The sequence below is a fragment of the Chelonoidis abingdonii genome, chromosome 3 (genome assembly GCF_003597395.2).
Source record: "Chelonoidis abingdonii isolate Lonesome George chromosome 3, CheloAbing_2.0, whole genome shotgun sequence".
Classification (NCBI taxonomy): domain Eukaryota; kingdom Metazoa; phylum Chordata; order Testudines; family Testudinidae; genus Chelonoidis; species Chelonoidis abingdonii.
In genome coordinates, this window is record NC_133771.1 from 131,924,418 (window position 1) to 131,944,484 (window position 20,067).

The 20,067-nt window shown below is 45.0% G+C and overlaps 1 protein-coding gene across 3 annotated transcripts in view; it reads left to right on the top strand.

Moving 5' to 3' along the window:
- Positions 1-19,815, top strand: part of LOC116825357 (uncharacterized) — a 43,146-nt gene extending 23,331 nt beyond the window's left edge. For 2 of the 3 annotated variants that reach the window (XM_032781305.2, XM_032781294.2), the window contains exons 6-16: positions 3,376-3,591; positions 4,726-4,872; positions 7,019-7,177; positions 9,824-9,938; positions 10,239-10,345; positions 10,644-10,799; positions 13,247-13,351; positions 15,177-15,317; positions 16,088-16,172; positions 16,504-16,624; positions 18,233-19,815. In XM_032781305.2, the coding sequence (XP_032637196.2) occupies positions 3,376-3,591; positions 4,726-4,872; positions 7,019-7,177; positions 9,824-9,938; positions 10,239-10,345; positions 10,644-10,799; positions 13,247-13,351; positions 15,177-15,317; positions 16,088-16,172; positions 16,504-16,624; positions 18,233-18,422 (1,542 nt within the window). In that variant the 3' untranslated portion in view covers positions 18,423-19,815. The remainder of the gene's footprint in view (positions 1-3,375; positions 3,592-4,725; positions 4,873-7,018; positions 7,178-9,823; positions 9,939-10,238; positions 10,346-10,643; positions 10,800-13,246; positions 13,352-15,176; positions 15,318-16,087; positions 16,173-16,503; positions 16,625-18,232) is intronic. The other variant, XM_075064108.1, reaches the window with a different exon arrangement.
- The last annotated feature ends 252 nt before the right edge of the window (positions 19,816-20,067 follow it).

The following is a 20,067-nucleotide window of genomic DNA, read 5'->3' on the forward strand; positions in this document are numbered from 1 at the left end:
TCTAAATCAGAGGTCTCAAACTCAAATGACCATGAGGGTCACATGAGGGCTAGTTCATTGGCCCAAGAGCCACATCACTGACACACACCACATCGCTGCCCCTGGCCCTGCCCACACTCCAACCCTTCCATGAGGACCCGCCTCTTCCTACCCCTTCCCTGAAGTCCCCACCCCAACTCCACCCCCTCCCTGCCCCCAGAGGGTGCATGAAGGGTGTGGCAGGGGCTCAGGGCAGGGAATTGAGGTGCAGCAGGGGGTTGGGGTGCAGGCAGGGGGGCTCAGAGTGCAGAAAGAGTGTGGGATGCAGCAGGGGGCTCAGGGCAAGGGGTTGAGGTTCAGGCAGGGGGCTCAGGGCAGGGAGCTGGGGTGCAGCAGGGGGCTGGGGTTCAGGCAGGGGGATCAGGGCAGGGAATTGGAGTGCAGCAGGGGGTTGGGGTGCAGGCAGGCGGCTCAGGGCAGGGAGCTGGGGTGCAGAAGGGGCTTGGGGTGCAGGCAGGGGGCTCAGGGCAGGGGATTGGGGTGCAGAAGGGGTGTGGGATGCAGCAGGGGGCTCAGGGCACAGGGTTGGGATGCAGAAGGAGTGTGAGATGCAGCAGGGACTCAGGACAGGGGGTTGGGATGCAGAAGGGGTGTGGGATGCAGCAGGGGGCTCAGGGCACAGGGTTGGGGTGTGAGTTGCAGCAGGGGGCTCAGGGCAGGGGGTTGAGGTGCAGGCAGGGGGCTCAGGGCAGGGAGTTGGGGGGCGGGGTGCAGGAGGGCTTGGGCTCCAGGGTGGCAGTGGCGCACACTGGGGCCAGGGCAGGCTGCCGGTCCCGACCCCACTCTGCTCTGGGAAGTAGCTGGAACCATGTCCCTGCAGCCCCTGGGGGAGGGGGACACAGGGCTCCGCGCGCCGCTTGCCGTGTCTCCAGGTACCTCCCTGAAGCTCCCATTGGCTGTGGTTCCCCATTCCCGGCCAATGGGAGCTGCGCGCAGCGGGAGGGGGGGTCGGACGGTGCTTGGAAACCAGAGCAACACATGGATGGAGCCCTCTGCTTCCTCCCCACTTCCCCCACTGCAGGGACGTGATGCCAGCCGCTTCAGGGAGCAGCGCGGGGCTCGAGGGGGTCAATCCTGTGGCTGTAGTTTGCCCACCTCTGGCCTGGAGGTAGGCCGGGAGGGGAGGGAGCAGGGGCAGGAGCAGGCCGCTTGGTGGGCGGCAGGAAATAGCGCCACAGGCCGTGTGTTTGAGACCCCTGATCTAAATCGATGAAGATTTTGAACAGAACCAGACCCAGAACTGATCCCTGTGGGACCCCACTCATTATGCCCTTCCAGCATGACTATGAACCACTGATAACTACGCTCTGGTAACGGTTTTCCAAACAGTTTTGCACCTACCTTATAGTAGCTCCATCTAGGTTGCATTTCCCTCATTTGTTTATGAGACAGTCATGTGAGACAGTATCGAAAGCTTTACTAAAGTCAAGTATACCATGTCTATCGCTTCCCTCCATCCACAAGGCTTGTTACTCTGTCAAAGAAAGCTATCAGGTTCGTTTGACACAATTTGTTTTTTTACAAATCTATGCTGACTGTTACTTATCACCTTATTATCTTCTAGATGTTTGCAAATTGATTGCTTAATTATTCGCTCCATTATCTTTCTGGGTACAGAAGTTAAGATGACTGGTCTGTAATTCCCTGGGTTGTCCTTATTTCCCTTTTCATAGATTGGCACTATATCTTCCATGACTTTTCAAAAATAATTGTTAATAGCTCCTTGAGTATTCTAGGATGCATTTCATTAGGCCCTGGTGACTTGAGGACGTCTCATTTGTCCAAGTAATTTTTAACTTGCTCTTTCTCTATTTTAGCCTCTGATCCTGCCTCCTTTTCACTGGCATTCGCTATGTTACTCATTGAGCAACAGGCCTACCCTGTCCTTGGTCTTCCTCTTCCTTCTAATGTATTTATAGAATGTTTTCTTGTTACCCTTTATGTCTCCAGCTAGTCTGATCTCATTTTGTGCCTTGGCCTTTCTAATTTTGTCCCTACATACTTGTGTTATTTGTTTATATTCATCCTTTGTAATTTGACCTAATTTCCACTTTTTGTAGAACTCTTTCTTTATTTTCAGATCATTGAAGATATCCTGGTTAAGCCAGGGTGGTCTCTTGCCATACTTCCTATCTTTCCTATGCAATGGGATAGTTTGCTCTTGTGCCCTTAATAATGTCTCTGAAAAACTGCGAACTGTCTTCTACTGTTTTTCCCCTTAGACTTGTACCCCGTGGGATCTTACCTACCAACTCCCTGAATTTGCTAAAGTCTGCCTTCTTGAAATACATTGTCTTTGTTTTACTGTTCTCCTTCCTACCATTCCTTAGAATCATGAACTCTTATCATTTCGTGATCACTTTCACCCAAGATGCCTTCCACTTTCAAATTCTCAGCCAGTTCCTCCCTACTTGTCAAAATGGCAGATTACAATTAAGCATTAGGTGTAGTTCTCCCTGAGAAAAGGAAAGGCTCGAGATCTTTGCACATCCACTCCTTTACATTTAAAGGTGCAGGGTTAATAAAGGGGCAGGGCATGTCTAAGGAGGTGTACGCTTAAATGTATTTCTAAAATGGCTTGACCAGTGTCCATAGATTCATAGATTTTTATTTTAAGATCAGAATGGACCATTATGATCATTTAGGCTGACCTCCTGCATCACACAGGTCCAATAACCTCATCTACTAATCTCTGCATCAAGCCCATAACTTCTGTTTGAGCTACAGCATGTTTTTCTGAAAGACATCCAGGCTTGAGTTGTCACTGACATCAGGAAGAGTTGTGAATGTTCTAGACTCATTAGGATCAGAACCTGAATCAGTCAAATTGTTCCATCAGTCCAAGCCACTTAAAGAAAATCTTTTTTTTTTTAATGCAAACACAGTGAGATGCTCCATGATGGTTGGAATGTTAGAGCCTGATTTTGAAAAGTATTGATCACCAGCAACTTCCACTGACTTCATTTATAGTGGGTGTTCAGCAGTTCTGAAAATCATCCCTTTTTGGCTTAATATCTCACTGCTATATATGCTTGTCAGTACACCTTAAATACTGTAGGGGGCTAATACCTATTCCTTTTTCTTAGGCTCCTTTTCTTTGGCTCTTCTGCAGCATGGATTTCTGTTTGTTTGTTTGTTTGTTTGTTTGTTTGTTTTCTTGCTGTGTATTTTGGTAGATCTTGTGTGATTTGTTGTGTGTGTGTTTATGTCATAATGAAAAGTTTCAATAAAGCTTTAAGCAAAACCACGGATTTCATGTGTCTTTCCAAATGCATGAGATGCACTTGCCTCGTCTGGAATGGTGCACTAATGTTATATGCCTTTCTCTAATAACAGATGTTAAAACAGCAGATTGCAGAGCTCCAGGAGGAGTTCAGGAGAAATGAGTCCCACTGGCATGCTGCCCATGGCAAGCTAAAAAATCAGATTGAGATGCTGACCAAACAGAACCTGGAGCTTCGAGATGAGCTCAGAGTTTCAGAGCATCAGAGGCTGGAAGCAGAAAAGAAATCTGGAGCTGTGGATTTCATAAGCAGAAAATCAGAAACCCCGGTACTGAAGGATCTATTGTCTGTAGGTGGTTATCTGAGCAGTGGAAGTGTCTGGTATACCAATGTCAGAGCAATTCAAAGTTTTAAGATTTCTGCAGAATCAGGAGTGCATGTGCATACTCTCTCTCTCTCTCTTAGCCAGTTGTTCTTAGGGAAATAACCAGTCCCAGGCTAGTACCCTAACCACTAGGCTATCCTTCCCTTTGTAAGTGACAATAACTACATTCTTCTTTACAAGGTGCCTGGAACCACCAATTTCACTTGATAAAGCAAGGGAAATGGTAAATAATCTTTATATATTTTAATGTAATTTTAATATAGCATTAATGAGAATTAAGCCCCTAACTCCCTTAGGCTCCTTTGGGAAATGTAATCCCAAATTCGAATTTAATTTTGATTTTTAACTAGACTGAAATCTGCCTGTTACTTCTGATGATGTTTTTTTTATGCATAGTGAAGGTCACAGAGAAAAATTATTCCAGCTGTGCTGTATGCAACATAAAGGACACCAGTACAGAACAAAACTGTATAACAGTCCCAATCAAAGCAAGAGCTAGAGAAGGCAAAATACGGGGGACATTTTTTTCTAGATTCTGGCCCCCACTCCACCTGCTTTGGCCTGCTCTGGTGATGCAAAAGAGCCATAAAGCCTGGGCCTTCAGCCTCTGAAGATTCCCTCTGGGCTGGAGAATCCTCGGCTGGCATAAGGGCACCATATAGGGGACATGACCCTGAGGCTGCTGTAATTTATGCTGGGGACTATCCTATCCCTGGCTAGCCCCAGGTTCAAAGGAGCATAACTCAACCAGATGTGGGATCTAGTCTTTTGTGTATAAACTTAGGGTGATTCTGTTTTATCTCTTGTCAGAGCCATTACACTTTCCAACTCCAGGCACCTAATAGTGAGGGATTTCCATTCCGATCTCTTTGTTTGGGATAAAACTGGTGTCACCTGCTCCCTGTGGTCTAGCTGAGTGAATAGTAGCTATCTGTGTACTTATGTCATATTGCCTTGTTACCTCAGAAAATGTGAAGAGTTGGTGCGAGTTTTTTCACCAGGTACAAGATGAAGTGACTGGTTCTGTTAGATGTGATGGATAAACCATTGCTTTGTTTATCATAAATTCTCCATTAGGTTTCAGAAGCTATTTTGAGAGGGACATCGTCTTTGGCTAACCTAGAAGAAAGGTCATGGCGAAGTAGCCGTAAGAGTCGCAACACCACTCCGGTGGGGAGGAAAACGCCAGTGGAGAAACATCCCCCCAGAGATGTGAATATGAAAGTATGGATAAAACTTGGGTCGTTATTGGAAACAGTCACTTTTCCACAGTTTAAAAACATGAGACTTATCTTAGAGAATGATTTCTGGAACCAAAATGTATGTAAATGAAAGTGTCCAGCTACATGGGGTCACCTTTTCTACATAGCCCCGTGTGTGACTCAGTACTAAGAACGTGCAGTAGTAAAGTTTTCCTTGCACTCTTCCTAACTCCATACTGGTGTGAGACAGTCATCTGTCTCCTATTTTAAGCCTAACTGAATTGCCTATTTGTAGTTATCATAGTGTACTGTGCCCCTGCCCCAATGCATGGTTTTGGCCCTTGAATTTGCACAGTGTGAGAGGATCCAGTAGCTTTGCCCCACCCACTCTTCCAGCCTCCCCTTCCCCTCCCTGGCTCTTTGGTCCTGAAGAGAGAGACACACTAGAGAATTGCATACGGGAGGCTGTGAAGTCTCCTTTCATGGGCTCTCTGCTCTACAGCCTTATCTCTGCAAAGCTGAAATCCAGTATTTTCTCTGTTTCAGGCCTTGCATAATTACGAAAGAGACCACACAGAATTTGGCCCAAAGTGTGAAACCCAATTTCTCTTTAGTGCACATAAGACCTAATCCTACTTCCAGTCAAATCAATGGCAAAACTCCCATTTGGCCATAATGAGTGCAGCACTGGGCTCATATTGATAGCCCTTTGACTGCTTTTCTGTGTCTGGAGTACACCATTGTCTGATGCATCTCACTTTTCAGAACTTTTTCCTAAATATCTAGTTAGAATTTTCTTCCTTCTGGCTTCAAGTTGAGACTTTTTTTTTTTGTTTCCATTTGAACATCTGGAATAATAATCCTTCCCCTGCCTTTTTTTTAACACCTTGTGCCTTGTCGGTCAGATGAACTGAGATTCCTCCTGTCTCTGCAGTTAATGATCTCTTAACACAAATAGGTTCTAACATCCAGGGACATGTGGAAGCTACTTCCCACAGTAGCTGCAGCAATTACCACATTTGCCTGCCCAATAACTGAAGTAACTTGGAATTTAAAAACATGTAAAAGGCAGTTACTTGTAAAATGAGGTTACTGTGCAACGTGAATAGAGATGGCAGGAAGATTTTAGGGAAAAAAACCCTTAAACTTCTATATTGTATTATTTGTGAAGTAAAATGTGATCAGGTGAATAAAGACTGTATTGTGTAATGTGCACAGACACAAAGGGGCAGCATTTCTATTGTGTGTGAACTATTAGATTGTCGTTGCCCCACTAGGGTGGCCTAGATTGGATGTTTGTCCTCAAGACTGGATGTCTTTCTAAACAATATGCTCTAGTTCATCTAGAAGCTATGAGCTGATGCAGGAATTACTGGATGAAATTCTATGGTCTGTGTTATGTATGAGCTCAGACTAGGGTTACAATTTTCAGAAGCACCTAAGAGACTTGGGAGCCTAAATCCCATTTTCAAAAGAGACTAAGTCACATCAGAGCTGGTGCTAGGCATAAGCAGACTAAGCAATTGCTTAGGGCCTGAGTAGCTCAAGGGGACTCCCATTTGCTTTTTATGATGTGTTGGGGAGGGGCAAAATATTCCTGCTTAGGGCCCCCAATGGGCTAGCACTGCCTCTGAGTCACACTGAAAGTCAGTGGGACTTTAGCTCCTGAATGCCTAATGCCATTTTTAAAAATGAGGCTTAGGCTTCAAAGTCACATAAGGGCTTTTGAAAAATTTTACCCAAGGCAATTGTTATGGTTCCCTCTGGCCTTAAACACTGTGAGTTAAAACTTGGCCCCAGTGATGTCAATGAGAGTTTTGCCATTAACTTCAGTAGGGCCAGATTTCACTCTATGAATCTATAAGTACTTAACATGTGAACGTCCTGCTGCTGTGATTTTCGCAGGGTTGTTCCAGCTTTACAAGAACTAGAAAATGAAACTGCTTAGAAACAAAAGTGAAAGTGGGTTGTCCACTTCTGTTTTCCAAGCAGAGAGAAAAACGTGAAAAGTAAACAAACAGCAAAAATAGTGAAAAGTAAATTTAAAAAAAATTTCTAACAATTTTGAAATAAGTAAATTATTTTTGCTGCTTTTACAGAATGACTTCAGTGTGATTTTTTTAACATGGCAGTGTATATTTAATGTAAAAATATTGAATGCATTTCAGGCAATGAAGAGTACAGTGCAAAGGACTGAGTCTTTGAAATCAGTAACCAGGGAACCCAGAGAAAAGACACCATCTCATCACTTTCATAGCAGAAGTACAACACCCACTGGCAAGAGAACACCCCATCAAGGAAGATTAACACCCTTTGAGCCAGAGAAGGTAACCAGTTAATAGTGTAGACTATTCTGATTGTTATAATTATTTACTGTTCATATTATGATATTGCTCAGAGGCGCTGGTTGGGATCATGGATCCATTATGACATGTGCTGCCCCAAAGAGTTTACAATCTAAGATGACAAGCAATACGCTTATGATGGGGGAGCAGGGCTGCCGGGGTGGGGGGCAAGTGGGGCAATTTGCCCCAGGCCCTGGGCTCCACCGGGGCCCCCACGAGAATGGCTGAGGCTCCCTCCCCGGCCCCGGCCCAACCCCGCCTCCGCCCCTATCTCGGAGCCTCAGCGCATCCAGCAGCGTCCCTCGACAGCGGCAGCGTGGCTCCATCGGGGCCCCTGAGCTCCGCCCCGCTCAGAGCCGCGTGGTAAGGGGGCGGGGCTGCAAGCTCCAATGGGGCCTCGGCTTGGAGCTTGCAGCCCCGCCCCCTTACCACGCGGCTCTGAGCGGGGCGGAGCTCAGGGGCCCCGACGGAGCCACGCTGCCACTGTCGAGGGACGCTGCTGGATGCGCTGAGGCTCCAGGTGAGCGGGGGAGCTGGGGAGGTTGGCTAAGAGGCAGGGAGTCCCAGGGGACAGGGAGGGGGCAGAGGTTGGGGGGGCAGTCAGGGGACAGGGAATGGGGGGGTTGGATCATGGGAGTTCCAGGGGTCTGTCAGGACTCAGCGGGGGGGTGGATAAGAGTCGGGGCAGTCAGGGGACAAGGAGCAGAGGTGGGGTCCCAGGGTATTGGTGGGTCTCTGGGGGATGGTGAGGGGGCAAGGAGCAGGATGGGTCGGGGATTCTGAGTAGGGGCGGGCAGTCGGGGTGCAGAAAGTGGGTGAGGGTCAGATAGGGGGCAGGGCCAGGCTGTTTGGGAGGCACAGCCTTCCCTACCCTAAAGCTCATTTAGCAGTTTGAGGCTTGCAGAAGAGCCAAGCTGTTAGCTTTTCCATTTGGGCTACCATCCCTTTCACTTCTCAAATGCCAAATTATAGTCTATATTTAATTTCAGTGCCATAGGGAGATTCATGTCAGGGGAGGGTAGCTTCATTTAAAATTAGCCACTGGGGGAGGGATCACATGAGAAGCAGCATATCCTTCCAACCCTACCAAGGGAGACCCCCCTTCCTCTGCATTCCATGACGCTCCAGAGGGGTTAATTCAGTGGTTCTCAAACTTTTATACTGGTGACCCCTTTCACATAGCAAACCTCGTGCAACACCCCCTTATAAATTAAAAACACTTTTTTATATATTTAACACTATTATAAATGCTGGAGGCAAAGTGGGGTTTGAGGTGGAGGCTGACAGCTCGCGACCCCAGTAATAACCTCGTGACCCCCTGAGGGGTCCTGACCCCCAGTTTGAGAACCCCTGGCTTAATTAATTTTAGCACCCTGTGTCCATTCACATGCATGTGCTATTTTGAGCATTTCAGTATTCACAACAAGGCTCATCCGAGATTCTGGAACAAGCTCAAATGCTCAGTCGTGGAGTATGTACATAGTTATGCTAAAGACAAACCCACAGTAAACATCTCCAGTTTGTGAGGGACCCCATGGAGCCAGTCTCTAGGAAACAGATAAATGCATGGTGGTTAAGTCCATTAATGGCTGTTAGCCAGGATCTGTAAGGAATGGTGTCCCTAGCCTCTGTTGTAGAGGGTGGAGATGGATGGCAGGAGAGAGATCACTTGATCATTACCTTAGGTTTACTCCTTCTGGGCACTTGGCACTGGCCATTGTCAGTAGACAGGATACTGGCTGGATGGACCTTTGGTTTGACCCAGTATGGCTTTCTTGTGTTCTAAGCTAAATGAACCAAAGTTATGAGACAGATATGAGTCAAGGAGCCAGCAGAGTATCAGAAACCTGGAAAAATCTCTGACTGGATGGGCTCAGGCGTTTGCTCACAAGCTGAGGTGATTCAAAATTTTGGATTTTTTTTAAGCAGAATTTTTTTATTGTTTCTTTAAACAATCAAATACAGCAGCGCAAATATTTGGCCACACACTCTGAAACCCCAAACTATATTCAGTTTTTGGCAGACTAATTTCAGCTTTTCAATTAAAAAAAAATATAACACAACAAATTTTGAAGGAAAGCAGCATTGTCCATGATTTTTTTTCTGCTTTTTTAAAAACCCCTAGTTTTCAATCCAGAAAAAGTTTTGACGGAAAATATTTTTCCAACCCTTTTAATGAGCTTTAGTGCCTTTTAGCACTAGCTGATGGTGAGAACCAGTGATACCTTGTAAAGAAGTTTTCTCAAAACTGGGTTTGTACCATGATGCACAAGGTTTATTTTTCCCAGGGCCTCCTGTGGCAGGGGAGCAAGTGGGGCAATTTGCACCAGGCCCCGGAGGGGGCCCCAGGAGAATATAATATTGTATAGTATTGCAATTTTTTTTATGGAAGGTCCCCCAAAATTACTTTGCCCCAGGCCCCCTGAATCCTCTGGGCGGCCCTGTGGGGGAGAGGAAGACAGTTAAATAGAAACAAATTGTAGATACCGTATCAGTTATTTATGGTACAGGCTTCATTTCTTGACAGCCCAGGAGAAGTTCACACGTGACCATTCATACACAGAGAATTGCCAAGTTACAGAGGTGGTAGGACTGTATATTTGTCTAAAACTCTTCATTTTGTTTTAGGTTATGCATCAATCATCTCTTAATGAACAAAGAACCTATGGCAGGAAATCACCTGTACTTCCCGTCTCACACTTGACTGTGTCTAAGGAAACCAACTCATCTTCTTACATAAAAGGTAAGATTTCCTGCAAGCCCTATATTTCTATGGCCATGATTTGTGGGAATTTTCCACCTGCCAGCAGTGGTCTGCAGGTGAGTGTACGGCTTCTTTCTTTTGCTCCAGGAGGAGGCAGCACCAAGTGTTGCTGTCAACAAGAATGAGATTATTGCTGCAATAAGCAATGTGTTGCATGAATCTGAAAGTCAGCATTTTTAAAATGGACTCTGAAACAATACTGTAGCAGTTGTATGACTGGGCACTTTCCTAGGCCTGCCACTGACCTTTTGAATCTGTTATTCTTTCCACACCCTGTAGGCAGATTTTCATCCACCTCAGGTAGTTCGGAGGACACAGTCCTCTTTCGCAACCAGAACGAAGACGTTTGTAGCTCTGCATCCTGCAGTAACAATGAGGAAACACAGGTATATTTATACATAGAGAAATATTTAATCATCCAGCAAGATTTATACTTCAGCTTTCACAGACACCGAGCTAAATCCTAGTCCCATTTCAGTCACTGGCAAAATTACCATTGTCTTCAGTGGGGCCAATATTCAGTCTGCTTCGTTTTCCCTCCCATCTGTTGGTGCTGACTGTACGTAAAACAATATAGTGACATCTTACAAATCCTATGGTATGTTTCTCTGTGAAAATAGCCCTTTATAATGATTTGTCTTAAGGAGGTTTAAGTTGCAACTTCATATTTTCATCTTGACATAGGAGAAAGAGAATCTGTGCCTTCAAAGGACTCAAAAATCACTTAAACCTTGGGATCAAACAGGCTTTTTGACACTCTCCAGGAGAAACAGCATAATCCCAAGTGGCAGAAAAACACCAGTAGAAATTTTTTATGCATTACTGGATGCTGAAGCAAAGGTTTGAGCTAATTATAGGTACTGGCTCACGTACTGATCTTCAACACCCATAGATCCAGCCATGCAACCGTGTGCTGAAATGTTGTTTCGTCAATCCAAGCAAAATAAAATACACCTGGGAAAACAGAACCCTCCATTTCAGCCTTCTTTCCTAATCATTAGACTATTTCACATTTCTTGCATGGGTTAATATTAGTTCAGGCTCCTGAAAGGCCTTGCCTTCTGTTGCCTGATAAAAATGCATATGACTTTGTAGGGGTAGGAAGAGGGATTATTTTCTCTGCAAGACTTGGGGCTGCTCATAGCTCCAGTGCAAAGCTTAAGCAAAACTAAATCTTTTTTAACTACAGTTTAGTTGCCACAGCTGTCTTCAGAGCACCTCAGAGTGTGTGTTTTCTGTCATTGCCTGACGTTGCTAATGTGCCCCAGAAGGCTTTGCTGCAAAAGCAGCACTCTGACCCTTTGGAGGTATCTTGGCATACATCGGCAGGGAGCAGAGAAAACCCCATAGTGTTTTGGGCCGCCGTTAGGAAATCTGGATTTGGAAGAAATGGGGAATGGAAGACAGTTAAATTCAGAGAGAAGGGAAACCACTGGTGAAAATACCACCAAGGAAGCATGAATAATGCAAAAGGTAAGGGAGGCCCTTATCTTGGCGGAGAGGGCAGAGGCATTGCTAAGGAACTGCAGAGAGGGTGGACAGCTTCTGGAATGCTGTGACAGAGTTTGAGGTCCCTAGGATTGTTACACCTCCACCCTGTCTCCAGTGAGAGGGAGACTTCCTTGTGCTTAACTGGCTGTCAGCAACCTGATACCTCCAGCCTGTTAGCCACCCAAGCCCTCTCCTCTGGGCTGTGCCCACCCTTCCTTTGCCTTGCAGCTTAACAATAGGTGCACCCCAGTCCCTGAACCCCTTTGAAGGGTTTGCCCTGTAGCATCTGGCCCCCTCTCCACTGAACACTCACAGAAATACCAGAGCTGCAGCCCCCAGGGGAACAGCATACACACCAGCTTGTATGATTCAGCTCAGGATCAGCACCTTGTTTAATACCCCAGCACTTAGTTTTATATATAGTGAGAACAACAATAAGTTTATCATCAAAGGTTCAAGAGATAGTGAGTAAGGATAATGGAACAAAAGGGTGATATATATAACAAAATCATGACTTGCTTTCTAGAGACTAAACTTAACTATTAGGTTAACCTCCTGTCTAGTTTATCTCGCCCAAAGCCTTTTGCAGCATCTTCAGCCAAGACTGATTAAGATCCTGTTTTCATGGATGTAAACGCACTACCTGTTTAATTCCTAGGTGCAGGTTACTAACTTTTGCCTTCTACCTATATCCCCAAAGTTCATTGTCTGTACTCCGAGATGGGATAACCCATCATTTGCTTTTCCTGTGTGCTCTTTCCTGTTGATTTCATGCCTCCCTGTTGACTTCATATATAAATGTGCCTCCATTGTGTTAGCTTATGATGCTTAATTTACATGCAGCAGAGAAACAGGTGAACAAATATCTTTTTTTCTGACAGGAAACCTGTTTCTCCACCTCTGCTATAATACAGAATTTAAGAACATATTTTTAGCATAGATATATAACTCCTTGTGTAATATCTGTACACACATTTCACAGTGGTATCAATGGCCAGTATGACCCTGGCTTTCATTTAAGACCTCATATGATATTCTTTGGTGAACCAGAACACATCTGATCAGGATATTCTTGTAACCCCCTTGCCAGCTGGAACTGAGAGGCCCAGGGTCCCAGATGGGACTGGTGATTTGGGATGCTGGCTCACTCTCAGACCCTAAACTGTCTGCAGCTTATTATTTCTCTCTTCTGTTGCTCACCTGAATGGGTTACTATCCTGCCAGGAGAAAGACTTCGTGTTCCACTGGATTTCTGCTTCCAAAACAGAACACACACACTCCCTGACTGTAGCTAATATTGGTTCAGGATGGGTCTGGACACTATGGGCCTGATTCTCACTTACATTGAGGGCCCTTTACACCGTGGGTGTAAATATAACTTAAGCCCATTTTAAGCCAGAGCAGCCTGAAGAGGCCTCCATGTAAATGAGAATAGGGCCCCATGTCTCACCCTTCTGTCAGGGGCAGCTCCAGGCAGCAGCACGCCAAGCACGTGCCTGGGGCAGCAAGCCACGGGAGGCGCTATGCCAGTCGCCGCAAGGGCGGCAGGCAGGTTGCCTTCGGTGGCATGCCTGCGGAGGGTCCGCTGGTCTCGCAGCTTCAGCGGACCTCCCTGCCTGCCGTGCTTGGGGCAGCAAAATACCTAGAGCTGCCCCTGCCTTCTGTGCAGTACTTGTCTCCCATAGTAATGCTCTCCTGATTACCATATTTTTGGCAGAGTTGATTAAAATTAGCAAAAATATTACTAAAACTCTGTGTTCATGTAACAATATAACAGGGACTAAATGTTTCCATAGACTTCTCCTCCAAAATCAACATTATCCAGAAGATCTTTGCTATATGAAGAAAGCAAAAAGAGTGATGAGGAGGTGCGAGAAAAAATAGAGTATGCAGATGGCAAGGTAAGGGACCTTATGCAGGTGTAAGGGTAGAAAAGGGGTGACCAATAGGATCCCTGATATGGCTATGAATTACCGTTACAAAGGCTCTAGAGAACGTTTTGTAAGTGAAGTTTCCCTTCTCCACAGGAAAGCAAAAATGTAAAGATCACACCATATGTTTTGGGAAATTTGATTCAACTAACGAGCTTGGAATCCAGACACAGCCTCTACCTGTCACAGTTCCTTCTCACAGAAGTAGCAAATGCAGGACCTGTAGTTCTGCATCTGGAAAGGAACACAATTATGAAAAGATTAGGCATTTTTACCACTTCTTTCAGCTCATAAAATCAAGAGTTGTTCTGGGCTTGTTTTGTGGGGCTAGAGAAATGGGATAGAGAGGGGTTATGGCATTAAAGGTGGAAGGAGAAATTAACACCCACCCTAACGCACTTGGACCTCTTGGTAGCAATACTTCTTGTTAAAGTGTTCTTCATAACAATTTTCAGTTATTATTTAGGCATCTTTGAATACAATTGCATTTAAATAAAAATATTGTCCCAAGTATCCATTACAATGCCTGTTTTGGGAAGCCCTAGTTTCCTCTCTTCCTCCCCACAAATTTTTTTTATTCCTCCTCTCTCCTGTTCATGACTTTCCTTTCCCATGAGGAATGGCTTATGACACTGGCGCCACATCATAGAGTTAAGGCACAGCTCTTCTGACCACCTCCTCCAATGGGATTGTGTTATAGAAATCAATGCAACCTGACAGGTGGCTCCAGGCCCTGCACTCCAAGCGCGTGCCTGGGGCAGCAAGCCACTGGAGGCGCTCTGCCAGTCGCCATGAGGGCGACGGCTTGCCTGCGGAGCGTCCACTGGTCCCGCGGCTTCGGCGGACCTCCCGCAGGCGTGCCTGCGGAGGGCGCCTGCGGGAGGTCCGCCGAAGCTGAGGGACCGGCAGACCATCCGCAGGCAAGCCGCCAAAGGCAGCCTGCCTGCTGTGCTTGGGGTGGCAAAATGCCTAGAGCCGCCCTTGCAACCTGATGATCAGAAGTAGCTGCCCTAGTGACTCCAGCAAAGCCTGCTTGGGTTAACTAGAGGTTCTGCTAGACAGCAGGTCTCATCTGATAAACACATCAGCTGCAGAAGAGTAAAGGGATGATGTGTTCACTGTCTGTTTGTCAAGTGGTCTTGAGTGAGTTCCCAGGGGCTCTCTGCATGCAGCAAATTTAGCTTCCATAGAGCTGAAGTACTTGTCAATGGGGTCACATTATCTGGAAGTAAAATTGCCATCTGCATATTTCACCACCATATGACAGCTTATCTGATCAGATCATCTTGGTCCCCTCCACCCAGATCCTAGGTTTCTTGGTGGGGGACTCAGTTTGTTCTGACTTATGTGGAGATATATGCAGACTAACTAGATTGTCTTAATCAGGAGTCTCAGCTCACTCCAACTGAGTGCGCTAGAGAATTGTCATCCTTCACTGAAATCACAGTGTTTGCCAGCCCTCTGAAACTCAGACTGAATGAGAGGAAATAGCAATCTGGCCAGCCTGCCAAAGCCCGCCTTTAGGGGTCGGGGACGGGGAGAGATATGCAGTGTTTAGGTCTCTGTGTTGGCACACAGGTGACATAGGAATTACTTACCCATGCTATAGAAATAAGCTTTGAAGGGCTGCAGCATAGCCTGAGGTCCCTGTGTTAATGAAATATTTAGCAGGACACTCTCATTTCAGTTACACCACTGCAACATTACTGACTGCACTGAGGCTGCAATGGTGTAGCTGAGAGGGGTGTTTGGCCCATTTTGTTTCTCTTATGTGGGGTATTTTGTTTGCTTAAAGGTAGAAGAGGTGCTTACTGATGGCCGTCGAATCATTACTTTCCGCAACGGTACCAAGAAAGAGATCAGTGCTGATAAAAGGATGACGGTGGTTACTTTTTTCAATGGAGATGTAAAGAAGATCATGCCGGATCAGAGAGTGGTGTGTAAATACCTGTATTTTTTTTTTAAATAGCTTGTCAATATTTTATGCAGTTGACTAGTACTACAAGGCCCTACATCTTATGGCCAGGATAGAAGAAGAGATTTTTTTACTAAAGATTTGAAAGAGAAGCAAGGTGGCTTGATGACCTGGGCTAGAGAGTCTACCCCACAGACAAGTGGAAGAGTGAAAAGATGCCAAGATAGCAGTAGAAGATGGAACAAATGGTGCACTGATGCTTAAATCTTTGGTGGAGCAGGTGGAAATGGAAACCATGATACAAAGCAAAGTGTGAGACATGGCTCCTTCGGGCAGGGAGTGTCTCTTTATTATATGTTTGTAGGGTGCCAGTGCAATAGGCTCCTGTCCTCTAGGTGCTACCATAATACAAATAGGAGATTATAATGTAACGTGAGCTGGGGTGGAGTTGAGCAGGTTCTTGAAGGTAGGATGAGAATCTTACACTTCATTACGTGTGCAAGGGGGAGCAAGAGGAAGGATCCAGTGAGCAAGGAAGATAATTTTAGCAACTGTGTTGATCATTTATATGTTGTAGAGGAGAAAGCTGGAAAATCTGGACACATCCTATATGTGAGAGAAGGAAAAGAGGGAGGAGTTGAAATATAAATACAGTTACTTGTGTGTATTCTAAATACCCTAAGTTAATTCAAAATCATTTTTCTGTGAGAGATTTTTAAAAACGTTGCTATAACTGTATCCCATTATTAAAATATTAGAAACAAAATATAAACTCTTCACTGTCCTTGCAGATTTATTATTATGCAGATGCAGAGACAACCCATACCACTTATCCAAATGGCTTGGAGGTGCTGCAGTTCCCTAACAATCAGATAGGTATGTGGTAGCTCATAACTTTTGCAGGAGTATCACCTTATAAAAAATTGCCTGACTTTAACTCTGGGAGACTGGGACTTTTCACGTCACCACTCTGTCCCTTGGATTCCCCATCTATAGAATGTGGATAATTGATATTTGCTTTGAGATCTCCAGATGTAAAAGCACCGTTTTGATGCTTATCATTATTTATTCTTTACCGTTTTTAGTAGGTTATTATCTATAAAGTTCTGTCCTCATCCCCATGTCTTGTGAAAGAACATGCTGTAGTTTCATATAAACCAACATGATGGAGTTTCTAAATAGACTTTAAAAATATTGTTTACTACAGAAAAACACCACCCAGATGGCACCAAAGAAATTGTGTTCCCAGATCAGACAGTGAAACGCTTCTATGATGGTGGGCTTGAGGAAACGGTTTTTCCAGATGGTACAGTAGTAAAAGTAGAAAAGTAAGTATCCTGTGAGGTGACATGACTGGGGCACTGAGCAGATGTATACCAGCTCTCCTGGTGGGAGGACTGAAGGTTACAGCTTTAGTTTGTGTCATACAAGGTTCATTTTTACAAACGAGAGGGTGGTTTTGTTTTCAGTGCATACTGATTTGTTTGGAGGTTTCAGAAGAATTGGAAACAGAAAGGATTTGGAGTACGACTGGAGGAAAACTTTTTCCAGAGCAAAGTATTGGGGATGATTCTTCACTGCCTTGCATCTTGTGTAGTCACTTGCAGCTGGATACAGTGGGTGTGATTTGATTTAGTAGCACTTTACACTCACTTTGTTCAGCTGTAATGACTTGTTACCCAAAGGGCAAGGCACCAGAGGGTCAGGTGCACTGGGTTAGTGCATAGAGCAGGGGACTGAAGATCTGGACTCTTGGGCTCTGTACTTGCCAACTCTGTCTCCTTGGGCAAGTCATTGCAAGTGACACCTCCCTGTGCCTCAGTGAAAAATGAGTAATAATAATACTTATCACCACATATCTCACGGGGGTTTGTGACAACCACTGTTTGTAAAGTGCTTTAAGAGTCTTGGATGAAGAGTGCTCTGTAAGTGCAGATTATGTTGTTCATTATTATTTGAGTTAAGTTTACATACCGACACATGTCTGTGATGAAGACCACATTGTGAGAACTGCTGAGAACCACTGTACTTCTGTAAACACTACTATGTTCAGGTGGTTGAAGATCAGAGCTGTGCGGAAACTTAGAGGGGAAAGCTTCCATCTGATGGGTTATATATATTCATAAGAACATTCAGTCTCAGTGATGCATTCCTGTGCACCCTGTCCATCTCCTGCAGCCATGTGTATAACATGAGGGCTACTTTCACCCATGTGAACACAAGGAGATGTCAGTTGTGTGTCCTTGCACCAGCCTGAGCCTATCGGCCATAAGGAGGATTCATTTCATGCAGCATAATTGCAGCTTCACCTCCCTTGTTGCTTTCACCTGCAGGGAGGAGTTTTAAGTTATGGATGGGACTCCATCAAAACCCCACTTTTGGAAGCACCTCTTGGAATGCATTGATTCAGTATATCCACGCCCCTTCTCTCTCCAGTGCTGGCCACTTTGGAGGCAGCCCTGGCCCTCAGCATTGGTTTCTGCAGCTATCTATTATACTGTCGCAGCCTCCCCACAGTGTATTTTCCACTGCTGGAGTCTGTCAGGATCAGGGGAGCCAGAACAGGGGTGAACAGAGGGTCATGGCCCCATCACTTTTTACCAACCATAAGACCAAGCAAGAGGGGGAGGAGGTGGAGAGGAGCGAGTGTGGGTGTGTGTGTCTTGGCAGGAAGAGGTGGTGCAGGAGCAGGACCTCAGGGGAAGGAGTGGCGCACGGGTGAAGGCTCAGGGAGAAGGGGTGGCATGAGGCCATGGCTGCAAGGTGGGGAGGGGTGGTACGGAGGGGCAGGGCCACGGTTTGGGTTCCAGTGCCCTCCCTCCCCACCCCCCAATTTTAGGGAGCTTCCACCGCTCTTGTCGGATGTACTATACACCCATGGGGACTCTGGGTTTTTGTACATGGCTGAATACTTTATTGATTGTCATTTTTTTCAGGAACGGTGATAAAATGGTGATGTTCAGTAATGGGCAGAAGGAGATTCACACGTCACAGTTCAAGAGGAGGGAGTACCCTGATGGCACTATAAAGACTGTGTACTCCAGTGGCCAACAGGAAACAAAGTATTCCTCTGGACGGGTTCGAATCAAGGACAAAGAGGGCAACATCATCCTCAATAAGAAGTGATTCGTCTGCTCTAGGCGCAGTGTTGTATGTAGGTTGTTCAAGCCAGTTTCTGGCTGAGATTGGTTATTATTTTACAGTGTAGATATCTGTATCCCCTGGAAGTGCACAAGTCTGATGTGTTTTGTTCCTTGTCCCTTTGCCTGCCTTTCTGTTCCTTGAAAGAATTATGGCCTGATTGTGAGTGGCGCTGAGCACCCACAACTCCTCTCAAAGTCAGTTAAGGATCAGGCTCGTAACATCAGTTGTGTTCTCTAAAATCATAAATGAATGCCATGTATCTCAAGGAAGACCAGAAATTGCACTGTGGAGAACATTTCACTTCTTTCCACCGGGTGTAAGGAAGAAGAGGATGGACTAGGAGACTAAGCATATGATATGATATGCCTAGATATGATAAGCATATGATATGATATGGTCCACTTTGTCACATGGACCATAAGTTCACGTTCCAAGTAGATATGTAGAATTGAATTTTACTTGCATTCACTGAATTTTAGTTAAACTACAGCTTTCTGGGTGGGTGTTTCTTGAACGAAGCTTCTAAAACTGCACTCACATGTGCACTGAATAGACATTAACCAACCCATGGTACTTTCCTTTCCACCAGGTGTTTGCCTGATGACCTTGCCCAAAATTTCCCTTCCGCTTATTCAGGTGCTAGTTGGCTCCTCTGTCTACCCCAGAAATGGTTGCATTTGAGTGGTGTTGTATGTACACCCCATAGCTGTGAGACACTTTGAGATCCTTTGGAAAGACACCATATAAATGTAAAAAATATTGTTTTTATTATTCAGCATGGTAGATCCACCCAGACATGCTGCATTAAACAAAATCATTAATGTGAACGTAGTTTATTAAGTAAAAATCTGAAGACCATGGTCCAGCTCCTCAGACTTCAATAGAGCCATGTTGATTTACATTCCATGAAGATCTGGACCGAAGTCTTTAATGTTAAAAATATTTCTTATTGATTGTCTCTGTCTCTCTCTCTAGCATTATTTAATTTCTTTTTACTCCAGCACCCAAAATACATGTGTAAACTCCTGCAGACTCCTAGCAATCTACCTTTATTGTTTCCTCACGTGCAAGTGTTAAATAATTGCAAGATTATGCAATTGTTCATTTTTCTGTTTTGTTTCTTGCAGCTCAGAATACAAACAAATTTGCATTCAAATTACTGTGCAATCTGGAAGATGTAGTCTGACTAGACAGAAAGAGTATGAAACAAGTTATTTCCCATTAATATTGATCACAGATGACAGTGTGTATAAATGTAGTTACTCTTTTCTAAGCATTTGATGATGAATACATTGTAATGTGATTCGAGTGTGGTAACATAGTTGTATTTTTATTCCTTTTACTCCCTATGTGTAAAATAAACTATTTAGAATTGTGTGCTTTTCACTATCGTAATCTTTAATTCATTTCTACGTAGCTTGCGAAAGGCAGCTTATTAAAGAAATCCAAAAAGATCTCTTGAAAGAGACCATTCTATTCCATGTCCTTTGTTACAGGGTAATACTTCTTGCTGCTACATAAAGGCTGAAACAAGGCTAAGTGGTTTCTCCCAAATAACCATCCCAGCAAATCTGTCATTGAAAACTGCATTCAGTCAGGTTAGGAAACTAGACATGGCGGTTGCATC